The sequence below is a fragment of the Arvicanthis niloticus genome, chromosome 8 (assembly GCF_011762505.2).
Source record: "Arvicanthis niloticus isolate mArvNil1 chromosome 8, mArvNil1.pat.X, whole genome shotgun sequence".
Lineage (NCBI taxonomy): Eukaryota > Metazoa > Chordata > Mammalia > Rodentia > Muridae > Arvicanthis > Arvicanthis niloticus.
The window spans coordinates 39,929,081-39,946,754 of NC_047665.1; the positions used below are offsets into that span (position 1 = coordinate 39,929,081).

The following is a 17,674-nucleotide window of genomic DNA, read 5'->3' on the forward strand; positions in this document are numbered from 1 at the left end:
CTCCGGTCCGCAAGTTCCCTATAAGAGGGGACTGTTTTCCTTGAGAAGCAATCTGCTCAGACAGTGCAGTTCTAGTGTCATCATGTCTGGCCGTGGCAAAGGCGGGAAGGGTCTGGGTAAGGGCGGCGCCAAGCGCCACCGCAAAGTCCTCCGCGACAACATCCAGGGCATCACCAAGCCCGCCATCCGCCGCCTGGCCCGGCGCGGAGGAGTGAAGCGCATCTCCGGCCTCATCTACGAGGAGACCCGCGGTGTGCTGAAGGTGTTCCTGGAGAACGTGATCCGCGACGCCGTCACCTACACGGAGCACGCCAAGCGCAAGACCGTCACCGCCATGGACGTGGTCTACGCGCTCAAGCGCCAGGGCCGCACCCTTTACGGCTTCGGCGGCTGAGGTCATTTACACATTTTCTCTCTAAAGGCCCTTTTCAGGGCCATCCAATTAAGTCTTCGGAAGGGCTGCAACATGTTAGTCATCGTTTTGAGAGTGGGTGGTCATTTGTGTCTTAAACTTTGAGTGTAGATAGTCGCAGGCCTGTGAGCGCTTTTCAGCGTTTTGGAGAGGTCTAGTTCATGGCCCTCGATACTCTGCTGGTATAGGGGTAACTTAACATGACTAAAACTTAACCTGCAGACAGTAGTTGATGTGTCAATGTAGGCACTGGAAATTGAACTCAGTAGCCCGTGCTCAGCCGCCGAACACTTCCCGGCCCCCATAAAGATTTACTTCACGAGTAACACGCTTCAAGAAACTTCATTTTCTGTGCATGTGACTTGCTCTAGTTTATATGGCTATGATGGTAAACTTAAGTCTTTTGGCCATTTTTTTAGGAATTCGCCGGAGGCGGGACTTTGGGAGGGGAGGGGCTTTTTCTAATTTTAAAAGTTCATTTTGAAATAATGGAGCAATAGAAGTACGTTATCTCAGTTATTTACTGGCCTCCCAAATAATCATAGATAGCCCTTGTATTAGATTGCTTCCTCATTTTATAGAAGACATTTGTAAATACTCAACAATGGTGAAAACTGCTGTTCCACGTTGTGTATAGAAAGGGGCAAACAAAAACAACCTAACAAACAATCCCCAGGAAATTTAGGAAAATTCATCAGTATAAACTCATCAGTAAGAATGTTTACTCATTTTTACAGTGGATAACAAATTACTCATTCATTTGTTTATTAAAAACGTCTCAAGCTAGCCTTGAATCTATAATTAGCCAAGATCACCTTGAAGTTTTAATTTTTATTTTGATAAGTATAAGCTACTGGTGGTGGTGCCAGAGCCCATGGTGTCTAGAGCCACTGAATCTCCTGGAACTAGAGTTACAGGCAGTTGTGAAATTCTCCTTCCTCTCCAAAGGTACTAGAGATTTAACTTGGGTCATCTTAAAGAACAAGTTCTTAACTACTACAGGCCACAACCTTAAAATCTTGACCCTCCTGTCTCTTCCTTCAGAGTGCTAGGATTACCATCGTGAGCCACCATACCCACCATACGCGGCTTATGTAGTTCTGAATATCGAAATCAGGGCTTTATACATGCTAGGCAGACACTGCCACTTGAGCCCGATGACACATACATATTCATAATAAAGAGCAATATAAAAATGCAGGCAGATTAAATTTCCTCTTATGTGGTTTGGGCTTTTGTTTATTATAATTGTTTGCTGTGGTTGAAATACATTTTGGGAATAATCAGAAACCCTGAGAAATTAGTCACTGTTTGTGCTGCTGATCTTGCATTACTTAAATAGAGACTATTTCACAATGGTAACACAATTTATGTAACACAATTTATGCAGTAAATTAACAAGACAAATTCTGCTGTTATCAATAAATGATTCTTCTTTTCCATCAAAAGATCCATATCTTTTCTTTTCTACCAAAACACTGACCTGTAATTGAGTTTTTCTGAACATCAAAATGAGAGAAAATTATCAAACTCAACCTTTGAAGTACTTGATTTTGAAGGTCATAAGAGAGACAGTGCTTCACCCAAAATCATTTTATTTATTTAGTAATGAACAGATTCTTTCATAACTGAGCTCACCTTGATAGCACAGGCCTTCTCATCCAACACACTTTCAGTTGCCTTCATTTTCAAACTGTCCTCTCAAACTTCAGAAAAATATTCTGTTAAATTTTTCCAATATGAGGGGGAGGGGGAGGGAGAGGGAGAGGGAGAGGGAGGCATTGTGGGATATCCACCAGAGAAGACTAAATAGACATGAGTTTAAGTCAATAGAAAGTCTTTATTAGTCAGCAGGCTACCACACTGGGTGTTTGGTATAACAGCGTAGTTCTAACCCTTTCTCAAGTGAGCTTTTAAACACAAAAACATGTCCAGGTTTTGCATACTTCAGTTAACAAAAACAGGCAGAATCAGTACTACAGAAGCCAAAAAGCAAGGGTACTACATTTAGAGACTTTCCCAGAATTATGGACATTGATGTATTAGACCTTTGTTTTTATTTCAGCAGGGGATGTTGTCTATGTGCTGAGTTTTACAGCCTGAATGGTTCTTCCACCATCGAGTCGGTTGTATTAAGTTCTCTGGCCCTACTAAGGTCTGAGGCTCTGTTACAAAATGAAGAGAAAGAAAGGAAGAGAAAAAAAAAAGAATAATGATTTTGTCGAAAATGTATAATTTAGGGGCTGGAGAAACAGCTCAGTGGTTTAAGAGCATTTTCTGTTCCTCTGGAGAATCCCAAGTTCAGTAATCAGTGACCCACATGGCAGCTCACAACCTTTTGTAACTCTAGTTCAGAACATCTACTACCTGCTTCTCCCTGACAGCTGGCACATACACATGTGCCAGACACACAAACAATCACAGGAAATATTCATTGGCCCTGTCCACACAAAAAGCACAGAACAATAGTAAGTGGATTTTACATAAAAGATTTTGCTAAATCCCATTAGCTTTCACAGAGATGAATTTGTTCCCATGGATTACAATGAGTGAATCATTCTTAAAACAAGCTACACCTTTGTCAAAAGTGGCAAACATGTTTAATCTCGGCTACTGGAAATCAGAGTCCAGCCTGATTTGCATTATGAGGTCCATAACAGCCCGATACATAGTAAGACGTTGTGTCTATTTTAAAAAAAAAAAAGTACTTACTACACAAGCATAATGATGTGTGTTCGAATCAGTCCCCGGGACCCACAGAAAGGCGGAGGGAAAGAAGTGACTCCTATGGCTGCCTTCACCTCTGAGCTCACTACACATATATGATACACACACAATAATAAAGACAATGTTTTAAAACAAGCAAGTTATTAATCATTTGACAACCATATCATTAAAATAGAGCAGAACAAAAGATTAGATTTCCCGTTATATACCTGTTCCAGGTCTGGATCATCTTTGGAACAATTCCTGGTCTTGGTTTCCTGACATTTGGAAATATACTTTCCTGGTACTATTTGAAATCCTGTAGTTCTGCTACTGAGAAACACATGATAGATAAGACAATATTCTAAAATATGTTAGGTACAGATAAGGAGTACTTTGTACATGTGTGCTCACATATGTAAAAGAACCCCCAAATTACCATTTATAAGACACTATTCATACATGAAATCCCCGGATGTTAAATCTGCATGAGCTAGAAGAGATACGTAATATTCCTTGTCTTACTTGCTTTGCTACGGTTGTGAAGAGGTACCACTAAGGCAGTTTATAAAAGAAAATGTTCATCATTGAGACTGATAGTTCCAGAGGGTTTGAGTTTGTGATCATCACAGCAGGCAGGCATGGCTCTGGAGTGGTAGCTTAGTGCTTACGGAATGAACTTTTAGTCAGCTCTACTTGGCTGCACTCTTGAATAATGGAGATACTAGTCCTCAGTCCAGTCACTTTCCACTTTGCCCAAACTGGGACCCTTATCTTCATAGCCACTGTTAAGGCCTGATTCAGCAAGGAGAAGAGTAAAATATGTAGGTGAATATCATCAACAAACTTACTGCTGTGTGTGGTACACCTGCTTGTGTCCACACTTCAAGTGCTAAGTTGTCCCATTTCTTTCTCTTTGACATATACTTTGCGTTTGAACTGACTTAATCGATGCTATTTCCACAGTAATGAGTTATGGAATGATCTTGTGAGCTAATACCTTATTTGGGCAATTATCAGTGCCTCAAAATGCTGTCTTTAGGACAGCTGCGAGTCAGAGTGGAAACAGGAAGACCAGTAAGTACACAGAACCCAGCAGTATGGAAGAGTGAGGTTATGCACAGAGGTATTGAGAATTTGTCTGTCCATGCCACCCATTTTTTAAAAAAAAGATAGATCAAGGAAGTTTCTTAAAGTTGAATGTACGTGTAGCTAGGATAGTTTTTTTGCTTGTGAATTTGACAGAGTTTCTCTCTGTAGCCCTGGCTGGCCTAAACTCAGAGATCTGCCTGCCTCTGTCTCCCAAATGCTGGGATTAAAGATCTTGCAGGGCAAGATCTTATCAACTCAGTGTGGGTGGGGGCAGTTTGGTTGTTTATTAACAATTATACTGGCTAGTTTTTTTAATGACAACTTGACACAGGCATAGTCATCAGAGAGGAGGGAGCCTCAATTGACAAAATGCCTCTAGCTGTTCGCAAGCCTGTAAGGCATTTTCTTAATTAGTGATTGATGTTGATGGGGCAAGGCATGGTCCGTTGTGAATGGTGCCACCCCTAAGCTGGTGGCCCTGAGTTCTACAAAAAAGTAGGCTGAGCAAAAAATGAGGAACAAGCCAGTGAGCATCACTCTTCCATGGCTTCTGCATTAGTGCCTCCAGGTTCCTGCCCTGACTTCCTCCAATGATGTAGAAGTGTAAGCAGAATAAATGCTTTCTTCCCCATGTTGCTTTGGTCATGGTGTCCCCCACAGCAATAGTAACCCTGATTAAAACAGCAATGGGCTACTGAGAGAATATTAATAGAGTTTGTATATTTTGATGTGTTAGTCTTACTTAATTCATTACACAGTTATGGCTCAGTAGAGGTGATAAATGTTTGTCTGGCGTGCAAATGAAGACCCCCAAACTCGGGAGACCTTTACTCAAGTCTCGGGAAGGCCACCCACAAACTCGCAAGATGCAATCAGCAGAGGTTTATTAGGAAAGAGAGCTGGCAGCCAACGGTCAAACTCCTCGCCCACACAGGAGTAGAGTTTGACCCCGCCAGTCAGTCTGAGAAGGGTTTTTAAAGGGGGAAACCACAAACCTGGAGAGTGAGGAGAGGTGAAAGGTTGCTAAGGAAATATAACAATAAAAATAGCGGAGAATTCCAGAGGAACACAACCTAAGTGAATCAGGGTTATGTGGAAAACACTCTGCACACCCACTCCTCACAAAAATGTGGTCCTGCCATGTCACTTGTTCAACTATTTCTCAGTTGATACTTTGTCACTTTGCCCTGTCATCATGGCTACTAGCTTTCCAGCCCCACATAGATGATTTACACCTTTTTTTTGTGGTCAGGAATGTGTCTTCCGGCTTTGGGCCTTCCCCACCCACAGGTGGGTTTTCTTCCCTGAGGCTTGAGGAATGTTAATCTCCTCTGGCTCAGGGATAATGTTCCCAGAATGTATCCCAGGGCAGTGAAGATCTGAAATCTTACATTCAGTTCTGCTTTCTGGAATCTGCATTCTTTTGCTCAGGTCTAGGGATAAAGAAAAAGCCTGTATATATTTTATAAAATGATCTTTATAATTTTTCACTCTACCCAAGAAGCCTTGAGTTCAGTCATCACTACTGCGTAAACTGGGTGTGAATACACGTTTATAATCCCAGCACTCATTGTTCAAACCTATTCTTTAAAAACCTTCAAGGGTAACCAAGAAAGCTACATGAGATTCCATTTTTAAAAACCAAACCAACAAACAAAACAACAAACAAACAAAAAACAACCAAAGTAAGCAAAACAAATCCCCAAACAGTCTATGTGAATAAGTAGGGAGTTGGACATATTTCAGGAGCTATAGAAGAAAAATCTCAGCTAGAAATATAAGCTTGGAAGTCATTAAATGATGGGTTCTGTTTAGGGGCCCAGTGGATATCTCCAAGGGATTTTAGGGTTAGGGTTTGAGTTTGAACAGAAAAGGCCTAGAATCTGAGAGTTCCACAGGCACTTGGTATTGAAGCTTAGTGAACCGTGACATTGATAAGAAGATAGTATGAAAAACTGAGATTTGTTTTTAAATCTAAAATGGCCTGAAGGATGAGCAGTCTATGGAAAATACTAACAAGTTATATTGGGTGTGAGCTGCCCAGAGATGCTGATTCAATTGTTGGACGGTTTTACTCTGAAACCTGACGTTGTAGTGAGGGCCTGTCCACTGCAGAGGGGCGGAGGGGCGGAGGAGGGGCGGAGGGGGGGTGGAGGGGGGCAGAGGGGCAGAGGTAGAAGCAGTAAGATCACAAGTTCAAGGCCATCTTGGGCAAACAGATCCCATCTCAAAAGGATGATGTGGGAGTGTGTAAAATGACCTGGATTCAGTCTCCAGCACCCCACCTACATACAAAAACAAAAACAAAGGGGGCTGGAGAGATGGTTTAGAGGATAAGAGCACTGACTGCTCTTCCTAGAGGACATGGGTTCAATTCCTAACACCCATATTATTACTCATAATTTTTTGTAACTCCAGATCCAAGGTTCTGACACCCTCACACAGACATACAGGTGGGCAAAATACTAATGCACATTAAATAAAAATAAAAAAATAAATAAATCATCTACAAAAAACCCCAAAACCAAACAAACAAAACCAAGTTTTGATATTTAAACAAGTGAACTAGCTAAACATCAGATTTTCAGTCCAAATGAGACACATCTACACTCCATACTCGGACTACAAGCTTTGTGTTTTAGCTGTATCTTATCCACGTTACAGTAAATTACTCCTTTTTTTGGGCAAAGCACCAAAGGCATTCGATAACTGGTAAAGAATCTCTTTCTATGCTCAAAATAAAAATTAGTTATGTATTTACTCGTTAATTTTACATAGTAATTTAAGATTAATAGCTCCCACGAAGCCAACCTATTATCATTAATTTTTAAAAAGTGTGTTACTTACTATATATTTTACCAGATTACCCTTCCACCTAAGAAGGAGATCAGGCTTCTCTATAACCTTAATGAGCCAGAATAAAATGCTAAGTAAACCAGGCACAGGGTGGGGGGGGGGGGGACAGATAACTAATATACCTGCAACAATACCTACAAGAAAGCACACAAATACAGTTGCATGCTGAGTATAGATGGGTGCTGGGGGCGGGGGGTGGGGGTGGGGTGGGGGTGGGGGGGGGAGAGGGAGGAAAGCCAAAAGCACAGGTTCTTGATATCTATTGTATAGTGAGGTGATTTAGGACACCTTAAACTTGAGCATTGTATAGACCTCACTTTTATATCCCACACATACATGCAAAAAGTGGCGAGGTGTTAGGACATCAAATTAACGTGAATCACTTAAAAGTATACAACCATGCTGATACAACCTACATCTTGTTTCCGCTTTGTCTGCCAATTAATACAGAATTAAAAGGCAGGAAATGTTCTCAGGTAGCGGGGAAAACCCGCAAATCCTGAGAGCAGTATATTAAGACAGGCACTTACTGGGGAAGATGAAAAACACTACACACACACACACACACACACACACACACACACACACACACACGGGGGCTGATAGTTAGACCCTGGGTAGCTGAATAATAATCTACTTTCCTGTGGACTGGATTTTATTTACTTACAGCTTGATACTTTGATCGGCCCACATCTGTTGGGATGTACCTTGGTCTACTTATTTGTTGCTCAAATTGCACTAGAGTAATACAGTCACACTCTTAAGTCCTTAACAGTGATCAGCCAGATACTACATTAATAGAATCTAGATGCCTTGTCCAGAATGAGCACAGAATACTCACGGGTAAGCGAGATAGTGACCTTGCCAAGCCAAACACCACAGAAAATGCATTGTGGACTGATTGACATGACAAACCCTGGAAATTCCATCTTCAGAAAATATGCTACAGTCCTTCAGGAAATAAGTAGGTGGCCCTGAAAAGGACCTTTAGAGAGGAAAAGCTTAGCTGAGCAGTTTAACCGCCGAAGCCGTAGAGGGTGCGGCCCTGGCGCTTGAGCGCGTAGACCACGTCCATGGCGGTGACCGTCTTGCGCTTGGCGTGCTCCGTGTAGGTGACGGCGTCGCGGATCACGTTCTCCAGGAACACCTTCAGCACACCGCGGGTCTCCTCGTAGATGAGGCCGGAGATGCGCTTCACTCCTCCGCGCCGGGCCAGGCGGCGGATGGCGGGCTTGGTGATGCCCTGGATGTTGTCGCGGAGGACTTTGCGGTGGCGCTTAGCGCCGCCTTTGCCCAGGCCCTTCCCGCCTTTCCCACGACCAGACATAATGACACAGAAACTACACTGTTCCGAATGCAAACAGATGGCTTCTCAGAGAAAGCAGTTCCGTCTTATAGGGAGTGTGCGGACCGGAGTGAAAACAGGAAGCGTTTTGGCGGGAACTGGGTGTGGTTGGGGGGAAGGGCACTCAGCGCAAGTTTAATACTACAGATTTTAAATGGAAAGGAAGCGAATTCCATCGACTCCCCACACTTCGTTTTTCTTTAGTAGTATTTGAATAGGACCATAATCATTTAACTTAGGTGTACAGAACAATGGAAGTCAGGTTGCGCGTTTTTAATGCGTGCATGCTTCTAAGTGTTTTACTTTCATTTAATGATTCCTACCGTGTCTTTATAAAGTAAAATTTATTACATAATGCACAAAAAAATCCAGCACTTCTATTTATACTCTTTTCACTACTTGAGATTATGTATGCTTTTCAGCTTTTTTTTTTTTTTTTTGGTTTTTCGAGACAGGGTTTTTCTGTGTAGCTCTGGCTGTCCTAGACTCACTCTGTAGACCAGGTTGGCCTCGAACTCAGAAATCCGCCTGCCTCTGCCTCCCAAGTACTGGGATTAAAGGCTTGCGCCACCACCGTTTAAAGATAGTTTGAAATGAATGATTTGATGCCAAGAAAAACATGGGCCACACTGGGCGACGGTGACGCAAGCTTTAATCCTCAGCATTCCAAAGGCAGAGCCTGATCTTGAGTTCTAGGTCAGCCAGGTTTTCCAGGACACCAATTGAAATTAAATTAAAAAAAAAAAAAAAATCAAGACAACTATAAAGCTTCTGAACTTGAAAAGTAAAAATATCCAAATAGCTATCACTACTGGCAATATTGAAATTTTAACCTCATAGATACGATAAGATTAGGATTAAGGATAAGCACAAGATCAGAGTGCTGAAATCCAGATGAGGTACGCTTATTTACGCTTCTCAGGGTACTACAGTTTGGTTCAATTTTAAGTACTTTAGCATTTGAGTATATGTGACCCACTGCCATGGGTTCGCATCCCGTGCCTACAGTTCTTTAAAAGACAGTGTGGATGGCTCTGAAAAGAGCCTTTGATTTCAGATGAGTACAAGTCTGGTCTTATTTCCCCTTGGCCTTGTGGTGGCTGCTCTCGGTCTTCTTGGGCAGCAGCACGGCCTGGATGTTGGGCAGGACGCCGCCCTGCGCGATGGTGACGCGGCCCAGCAGCTTGTTGAGCTCCTCGTCGTTGCGGATGGCCAGCTGCAGGTGGCGCGGGATGATGCGCGTCTTCTTGTTGTCGCGGGCCGCGTTGCCCGCCAGCTCCAGGATCTCGGCCGTCAGGTACTCCAGCACGGCCGCCAGGTACACCGGGGCGCCGGCGCCCACCCGCTCCGAGTAGTTGCCCTTGCGTAGCAGCCGGTGCACGCGGCCCACGGGGAACTGCAGGCCGGCCCGGGAGGAGCGGGTCTTGGCCTTGGCGCGAGCCTTGCCACCCTGTTTGCCGCGTCCAGACATTGCGAAAGACAGAAAGCCACTAACAACTAGGTAGCACAAGAGTGGAGGAGCTTAGTATTTATAGGATTCTCTGGGCACGAAAAAGAGCCTATGCGATTGGCTGACTTCTCCTTTTCTTATCTAGACCAATTGGAAGCGTTCCGGCACGCAGTTCTCCTGAGCTTGAGTTTGGACGCCGTCATGAACATCGCGAACCAATCATACATGCGCTTTCCTATGCCTCATTTGAATAAGGACTGTTAAAATAGAGAGCGCACGCCTGCTTCCGTGCTAGAGTTCTAGAGTTCCAGTCTCACCATGCCTGAGCCTGCGAAGTCCGCTCCCGCCCCGAAGAAGGGCTCCAAGAAGGCCGTGACTAAGGCGCAGAAGAAGGACGGCAAGAAGCGCAAGCGCAGCCGCAAGGAGAGCTACTCGGTGTACGTGTACAAGGTGCTGAAGCAAGTGCACCCCGACACCGGCATCTCGTCCAAGGCCATGGGCATCATGAACTCGTTCGTGAACGACATCTTCGAGCGCATCGCGGGCGAGGCTTCGCGCCTGGCGCATTACAACAAGCGCTCGACCATCACGTCCCGGGAGATCCAGACGGCCGTGCGCCTGCTGCTGCCCGGGGAGCTGGCCAAGCACGCCGTGTCCGAGGGCACCAAGGCCGTCACCAAGTACACCAGCTCCAAGTGAGTCAGTCATCTAACTCACTCTTAACCCAACGGCTCTTTTCAGAGCCACCTACACTTTCAGCGCAAAAAAAGCTGTTGCAAGTGCTTTTTCCTGTAGTCCGTTTGGGGTTTTGGGCGTAGGGATCTGAAGTTTTCAACCATTTACTTTTTTTTTTAGTGGACCCTATCCTGCTCTGTAGGTGCTGTAGAAGTAACTCAGAGTCATTAAGGGGAAAGCTACTGGCTTGGCGAAATCTGGAAGTTTCTAATTCAAAAGGCTAGAAGCCATCTGTTTAGGAGCAAAGATGGCATCCCGTGTGGAATATTTTAAAGCACTTTGTTCCTAAGTCACTTCTGTTTTGTTTTAGTTCTTGACACGGTTTCTCTGTGCAGTCCTGTCTGACGTGGAGCTGTGTATACCAAGTTGGCTTGGAACTCGGAAGTCTGCCTGTCTCTGCCTCTGAAGTTCTAAAGATGTGTATGAACACACCCAGCTTATGTCAGGTTATTTTGTAGCAACCTTATAATGTAAATTACATTTGTGCCTTTACAGATCACAAGGCGCATGTCAGTAGCCATTAACACATTGTCTGAATTTCCTCAGTTAATAAATAGTAACTACTTCATAAACAGTTTCAGCATATGTGGCTATAACCACTGAATATCATCACAGCTTGTCTAAACACTGATGAGTGTGTTATTACAGCCTGTCTAAACACTGATGAGTGTGTCTCCAAGACACAAAATAGTGAAAAATGGATCCTATTACCCGATCCAAAAAAAATTCTTTCACAAAATTTGAAACATTTTGTTGCTGTTGTTATTGACAGACTGCCATTCTCGGGTACATCATCAGCTCACCAATATCTCTGATTATGAAAAAGTCATCCGCCCCAAAGTGTCCATGGGGAAAATCAGAGCTTCCAGCTCAATGGACCATTTGCTGTGTCACCTAGCAGGAGCATGCATGGTTCTGGAGCCATAACTTCTGGGCCAGCATAACGTAAGGCCGTGGGAACGGAAAGTCAAAATTTCCAGAGAGAGTTGTTAGACGTGATCGTGAGTGGGACTCTCAGATCCACCCTTTAATTCCTGGCCCTGTCAATCCTGGCTACGGGAGGAAACCATACCATATATTGGACCCTGACTCAAACTGCTCTCTGGAGACGACCTTCCAGGCTGTCACCACCTAACTGATACTATAATTGTGTCTTCAAAAGGCCGTTCTAAGCCAGCTCCTTTAGGGTCATGGGAAACTTGGTAAGACCAGTGGGTGCCATGAGTCTCACTTCTCTGGCCATGCTTCTTGGTCAGAAGCTGTGCTGTGTAGGCCACCATGACAGGACAGTGTAAGGCATCCTGTAGGTCAGTGGATGGTGGTTTGGATAGAAATCTTGTGTGCATTAAAGGCAACTCCATAACTAGAATAAGCATGTTCTCTAGTAAGGACAAAGCATTGGTCTTTACATAGAAGAAGTAGAGTGCTGACACCCACTTGCCATTTGGTCTCTGAATGGGTGCCCAAGGCTATGGTGCTATATCAGAGACCAATGTTAGCAGATTTGATATTTGGCAGCAGCTGTAGTGTGCTCAATCTCAGTGTGTGGAAGTACAGGTTGCTGAGTCCATGTGCAACCTCCATCTCTACCATCATGGGCACAAATAAACAGAGAAAGAGGAAGATTGTCCAAAGAATGGGCCATCCTACCTAACTTGATTATTAACTACTCCTCTACTAAAGTCACCTTTCAGTGAACATTAACATGGGACACAGTATCTTCACATCCATTGCTCATTCAAACACATCTTGCCCAAATGTCTTTATCAACAATTTTCCATTCACACTTTTTATAAGTCTGACCATCCAGCCAATTCATTGGTTCTATAACCCATGAATCAGTTAAAAAAAAAAAAACAAAAAACAAAAAAAAACCACACATTTGGCCACATCTCTCTCATTCCTAGCAAAATATACAACTGTGGGTACCATACCATTGTCTACCCACCACAAAGATGTCCCTTCATCAGTGTCTTTGAGGGTTGACTCTAAAGGGGGTTGGAATGCTGTAGCTGTCCACTTTTGGATGTTACCTACATAGCATGCAGAACCTTCAGTAAAGGCCATAGTCTGTTTTTCCTCGGTCCATTATAGAGCATACCCCAAGAGGCTACAGATACATGTTTGACCAACAGAGACCATAGGCATTTGGCAAACTACTTCATGTAACTTGTTCAGACTTGCAGGACCTGCTCACCTACACACACTCAATTTGTACTTGACAAGGATTGTCCTGTGCACATCCATCCACCTAAGGCCTGATGAGTCAGATAATACCCAGTTGCTGATGGGCAACTCAGTCCCATGGTAACTTGGTGTCAATCATTCAGCTTCCATAAAAGCTCAATAGCAGGGTAAGAGCTGTTTCTAGAAAGAATAGTTTTCTGCAGATGATAGTAGAGCCCTGCTCCAAAATCCCAAGGGACTTACCTACAATTTATCCACAAGGGCTGCCAAAGGCTCTAGACATTTAGTGAATGTGTGTGTGTGTGTGTGTGTGTGTGTGTGTGTGTGTGTGTGTATGTGTGTGTATGTGTGTGTGTGTGTGTGTGTGTGTGTGTATACAAGTGTAGTAAGGTAAATGTGAGCAGTCAGAGAGCAATTGGGACACTCTTTCATTTGAGACTAGAATGTGTCTTGAAAGTATTACATTCTACCAATACCTCCTCTCACTCATTTGTAGTATTGCTTCACTAGTTGCCAGACAGATGAGAACACAACTCTACTTTTAAACTTAAAATTTTCTTCTTCTTTTGACAGGGTTTCATTATGTAGTCCTGGCGTCCTAAAACTCACTATATAACCAGGTTATATTAGGAGTCAGAGTCAGGCAGTGGTGGCGCACGCCTTTAATCCCAGCACTTAGGAGGCGTGAGGCAGGCGGATTTCTGAGTTCAAGGCCAGCCTGGTCTCCGATTGCTAGCGTTATAAGTGTGTGCCAATTTATTATTATTATTATTATTATTATTATTATTATTATTATTATTATTTGAGACAGTGTCTCTGTAGCCAAGAATGACTTACTGTTCTTTGACCCACATTTAGTTTCTGGAACCCACATGTGACTGTTGGGAACAAGCAAAAGAAATGTCTCTTAGATACTATCACTTCATTTTCAGACTCCATTTAATCATAGTGAGAGACTAACTTCTCGGACCCAGGCTCTAGAGAGTTAGAAGTTTCCTAATAACCAAACAGCTTCTATTATAGGGAAACAGTTGTCTGAGCCTAGCCTTCAAAGACAGCTTCTCCATCTTGCTGGCAGAGTAAACTAAATTTATTTTCTCAGGCCCGGGAACCTACTTGTATCTTGATTGATGAAAACTGCTTAATCCCTATGTCAAAATCTGACTGGACGATGCTGCAACCCACCGCTCTCCTTCAGTCTACGGTTTTATCCTTTTAGTATGCTCCACAACATTTCCTCAAGGACACATTTCAGTCCTGAGTATGTTTTCTGGCCCTGATCAATCAGTAGTGGCTGATTGCAATAATTTTTTTGTCACGTGCATTTACCTGGTGTTTGAGTTATCTTGGATTTTAGTGGACCCTACAATAGTGACACACAACTGCTTGTCACTCCAGTTTCAGGGATCAGATGCACTCTTTTGAGACATCTGATCCCTGAGGCGTTTGGTGGACATACACTGAGGCACACCAACATATACAGAAAGAAAAATAAAGGAAAAGGACATTTTGAAAAAGAAATGGCAGATGTGGTAGCTCGTGCCAGCATTTGGGAGACTGAGGCAGGCGATCAAGATTATACAGCAAAACTCTGACTCCCTCTCAAAACAAAACAAAACTATTTAACTAATACATGCAAGTAAGAAAGCAATGGAATTTTGTTCCTGTTCTCTATTAGCTCAGCACGTGTGATACGTTTGTAAATTCAGCAGTGGAGTGTTTGGCTCCTTCTTTTATATCCTCAATTTTCCTCACTCCTCTTTCTGTTTGTTTTTAATTGAGGGGTGGGGGTTGGGGGTTTCTTCATTCTCTTTTGAGGTATGGTCTTGCTATGTAGCCCAGGCTGGCCTCTAACTCTCAGCAACTCTCTGCCTTGGCCTTCCGTGTGCTGGAATTACAGGCATGCATCCTGACACCTGGCTCTCCCCCACCTCCACTCGCAGTATAGAGCATTAAATGCAGGGCCTCAGCAGTGCTAGGCAAGAACACTGCCTAGAACAATCACTCTGCCAGCTGAGCTGCATCCTAACTTTGCTTGGAAAAGGTTTCTTACTGACCCCCAGCCCACACTGAGTGCTGTCAGTGAGTAAGGTAAAAGCAACTGTACTCAGTGTTTTCATGTACAGTCTGAGGGCCTGACTGTGAAGCAGGAGTCCTATGAAGGTGGTCACTCCCGGTAAGGAGATGACCATGCCTTTGGGTTTGCTTTTCTGTTTGCTTTTTGAGAGAGGACCTCAGGTAACTTGGGCAGCCTTGAACTTTCAATTTTCTGCCTTTGCTCCTACGTCCTGGGTTACAGGCCTGAGCCATGGTGCAGGGTTTTATGTGGTACTAGGTATGCAGCTTCTTGCATATTAAGAAAGCACTGTACCAGCTGAGCTCCTGGAATCTCTCCTTAGCCCAGGCTGTCCTGAAACTCACAGTTGTCATCCTGACTCAATCTCAAAAGCTGGTTTTATAGGCCTGTTTGCTAATCCTCCATCCCAGGGAAATTTATCCTGACTCTTAAGAATGCTTTTGTTACTGTGATAAAACACCATGACCAAAGCAACTTGGGAGAGGAAAAGGCTGGTTCCTGTCTTACAGGAAGGTCATGCTTGAGGGAAGTTGGATCTGGAATTCAAAATAGGAACTTGCTGGCAGGAACTAAAGCAAAGACCATAGAGGCATGCTGCTTTTTGGCTTGCTTCCATTCTTCATACTCAGCCAGATTATACAGGCCACCTAGGGCCACCTGGCCAAAGTGGGACTGCCTACAGTGAGCTTGGCCCTCCTGTATCAATCATAAATCAATCTGATGACCTCTCAGACCCATCTGGTCGAGGCAATTCCTCATTGGAAGTTCCTTCTCTTGTTCAGGTGGTCACAGTTTCTGTCAAGTTGACAAAGAACCAACCTGAATAATGTAAACTTACCAGCCCACTGTCAAGTTGTTTCCCTGGTGTGTGAATGCATAAGACCATGATTAACCGCTTTATAAAACAAAATTTATTGCAGAACATACAAAGGAAGAAATTATAGCATTTGCATGTATATTCTTTCCACTATTTGGGCATAAGTATGCTACTTAGCTATAAAGATATAGTTTAAGGACTGAATGATTTAATGCCCAAAAGTAAAACTGAACTATACAGCCAGGTGGTGTTAGCACACGCCTTTAATCCCAGTACTCTGGAGGCAGAGGCAGGAGGATCCTCTGAGTTTGAGGTCAGCCTGTTCTAGGGAGTTTGTTCCAGAACAGCCAGGGCTACACAGAGAAAGAAAACTTGTCACAAACAAACAAACCAAGCAAACAAAACAAAACAAAACAAAAAAACCAAAAACCCAAATGAACCCATATACACACACACACAAAACAAACTCCAAAACCAACTCCCCTACTTCTGCACCCATAGAAGAAACCAAATCAACCAAAAAAAAAAAAAAAAAAAAAAAAAAAAAAAAAAAATCCCTACCATACTTTGTGAAGACATAGCAACAGGGACAAATATAACAAAGCACACACACTGTTCTCAAGATGTAAGTCTACCCATACATTGTGATTCTGAGTATATTAAAACACTTCCCAGGTTTCCTTCTCTTAACTCTACTACTACAAAATAAATAAATAAATAAATAAATAAATAAATATAGAAAATTTTTTTTGAAAGTGACTCCCAACTTTTTTTTTAATGGTGGCTCACAATTGTGATTTTTTTTTTAAAGTTGAAAGTAACTGGCTTATCAAGTTCCATTATTCCATAAATATATTATACTTTTAATGTCTCAGACCTTGCATAATTTTTATGCAAATCTTTTACTCTCACCAGGAAAGAAATTTGCTTACACAGAGTTGTCACATCCACCCACCTCCAATACATTTTCAGAACATGGTGATCACCTGGCACAAGGCCAATCTCCCCTTCCTTTTATTCCTTTACAGCAATTCCTTTTAAAGAAGTCATTCTTGAAAGATTTCGAGGTGGGAATCCAGCTGAAGGGGAAAAGATGCTGTAACCACTTCATTACAGTAAAACCAAGTGAACTTCCTGCACCTGTGTGCTAGTTACCTTAGTTCATGTTCTGGCAGGAGCTCTTTCTCTGTCTTCTCTGTCTCCTCTTTCTCCTCTTCTTCTTCATCATCCTCTCCTTTTTTTGGGGGGTGGGGAGGGGAAGACTGGGAGGGTCTCATGGAGCTCTTGCTGCCACGGAGCATTCTCTTGAGACCAAGCCAGTAGGTCAGTTTCATACTTAGAGATCAGCCTGCTTCCTGTACTTGGATTGAATCTGGTAGGACCAAGGTCTCTGCCTGGTGCACAAAAGGAGATAGATGTTTTGCCTTTGGCTTCGTGTCCTCTGTGTAACCTTAAGACTCCTTTCTATGTGAAAGCCAAGGAACTGGTAGCAGACTAGTTGGGCCTTCCAAAAGATTACAGGAACTCCTTATTGCTGTGTGGCAGCAGTGCAGGGGATTCTTTCCCTGTTGCTCAGACTAACGGTATGTGTCCTAATAGAAGTATTCATCTTCTCATATGCATAAAGAACAGTATGCCTGCTGCACTGCAAACTGAAGGCATTTGAGGCACAGCAAACTCAGGTAGAGACTTGGTTGTATCTTCTCTTAAAAGACAAATTGTCCAAAGACAAATGTCCAGAAACTACTGTAGTATCAAGACTTTCCTCCAAAAATCATCTGAAGTAGAGACTGCATCAGCAGAGATCTTCAAGATAAGTGCCCTGCTCATACCAACTTGGCACGAGTAGTCTTCCATAGCTCACTTCCTTTCTACTAGTTTGCCTGTATATCTTTCACCCTCCACTAAGAAGGAACATAAACTTTAAGATCTCTTTCATCAGGGTATTTGGTTTTCTTTCATAATATACCTACACACTCGAGAAAAACCACAGCTGT

At 43.3% G+C, this 17,674-nt stretch overlaps 4 protein-coding genes across 4 annotated transcripts; 2 read left to right on the forward strand and 2 right to left on the reverse strand.

Annotated features, from left to right (window-relative positions):
• Window positions 1-53: 53 nt before the first annotated feature.
• On the forward strand, window positions 54-1,871 carry LOC117713672 (histone H4). Its single transcript, XM_076939308.1, has one exon. It carries the CDS (start codon window positions 83-85, stop codon window positions 392-394), a length of 312 nt encoding a protein of 103 aa, XP_076795423.1. The 5' UTR covers window positions 54-82; the 3' UTR covers window positions 395-1,871.
• A 5,425-nt stretch (window positions 1,872-7,296) lies between these two features.
• Window positions 7,297-8,420, reverse strand: LOC117713674 (histone H4). Its single transcript, XM_076939309.1, has one exon. It carries the CDS (start codon window positions 8,391-8,393, stop codon window positions 8,082-8,084), a length of 312 nt encoding a protein of 103 aa, XP_076795424.1. The 5' UTR covers window positions 8,394-8,420; the 3' UTR covers window positions 7,297-8,081.
• A 900-nt stretch (window positions 8,421-9,320) lies between these two features.
• LOC117713676 (histone H2A type 1-B-like) lies at window positions 9,321-9,893 on the reverse strand. The gene has a single exon (XM_034510079.2). The coding sequence runs from the start codon at window positions 9,880-9,882 to the stop codon at window positions 9,487-9,489; it is 396 nt and encodes a 131-aa protein (XP_034365970.1). The 5' UTR covers window positions 9,883-9,893; the 3' UTR covers window positions 9,321-9,486.
• Window positions 9,894-10,160: 267 nt separating this feature from the next.
• LOC117713669 (histone H2B type 1-C/E/F/G/I) lies at window positions 10,161-11,101 on the forward strand. The gene is made up of 2 exons (XM_034510070.2): window positions 10,161-10,556; window positions 10,907-11,101. Exons 1-2 carry the CDS (start codon window positions 10,180-10,182, stop codon window positions 10,911-10,913), a joined length of 384 nt encoding a protein of 127 aa, XP_034365961.2. The 5' UTR covers window positions 10,161-10,179; the 3' UTR covers window positions 10,914-11,101.
• Window positions 11,102-17,674: the final 6,573 nt, after the last annotated feature.

Excerpts from the sequence above, each read along its gene's own strand:
- LOC117713672 (XM_076939308.1), top strand. The coding sequence starts at position 83 with ATGTCTGGCCGTGGCAAAGGCGGGAAGGGTCTGGGTAAGGGCGGCGCC.
- LOC117713674 (XM_076939309.1), bottom strand. The coding sequence starts at position 8,393 with ATGTCTGGTCGTGGGAAAGGCGGGAAGGGCCTGGGCAAAGGCGGCGCT.
- LOC117713676 (XM_034510079.2), bottom strand. The coding sequence starts at position 9,882 with ATGTCTGGACGCGGCAAACAGGGTGGCAAGGCTCGCGCCAAGGCCAAG.
- LOC117713669 (XM_034510070.2), top strand. The coding sequence starts at position 10,180 with ATGCCTGAGCCTGCGAAGTCCGCTCCCGCCCCGAAGAAGGGCTCCAAG.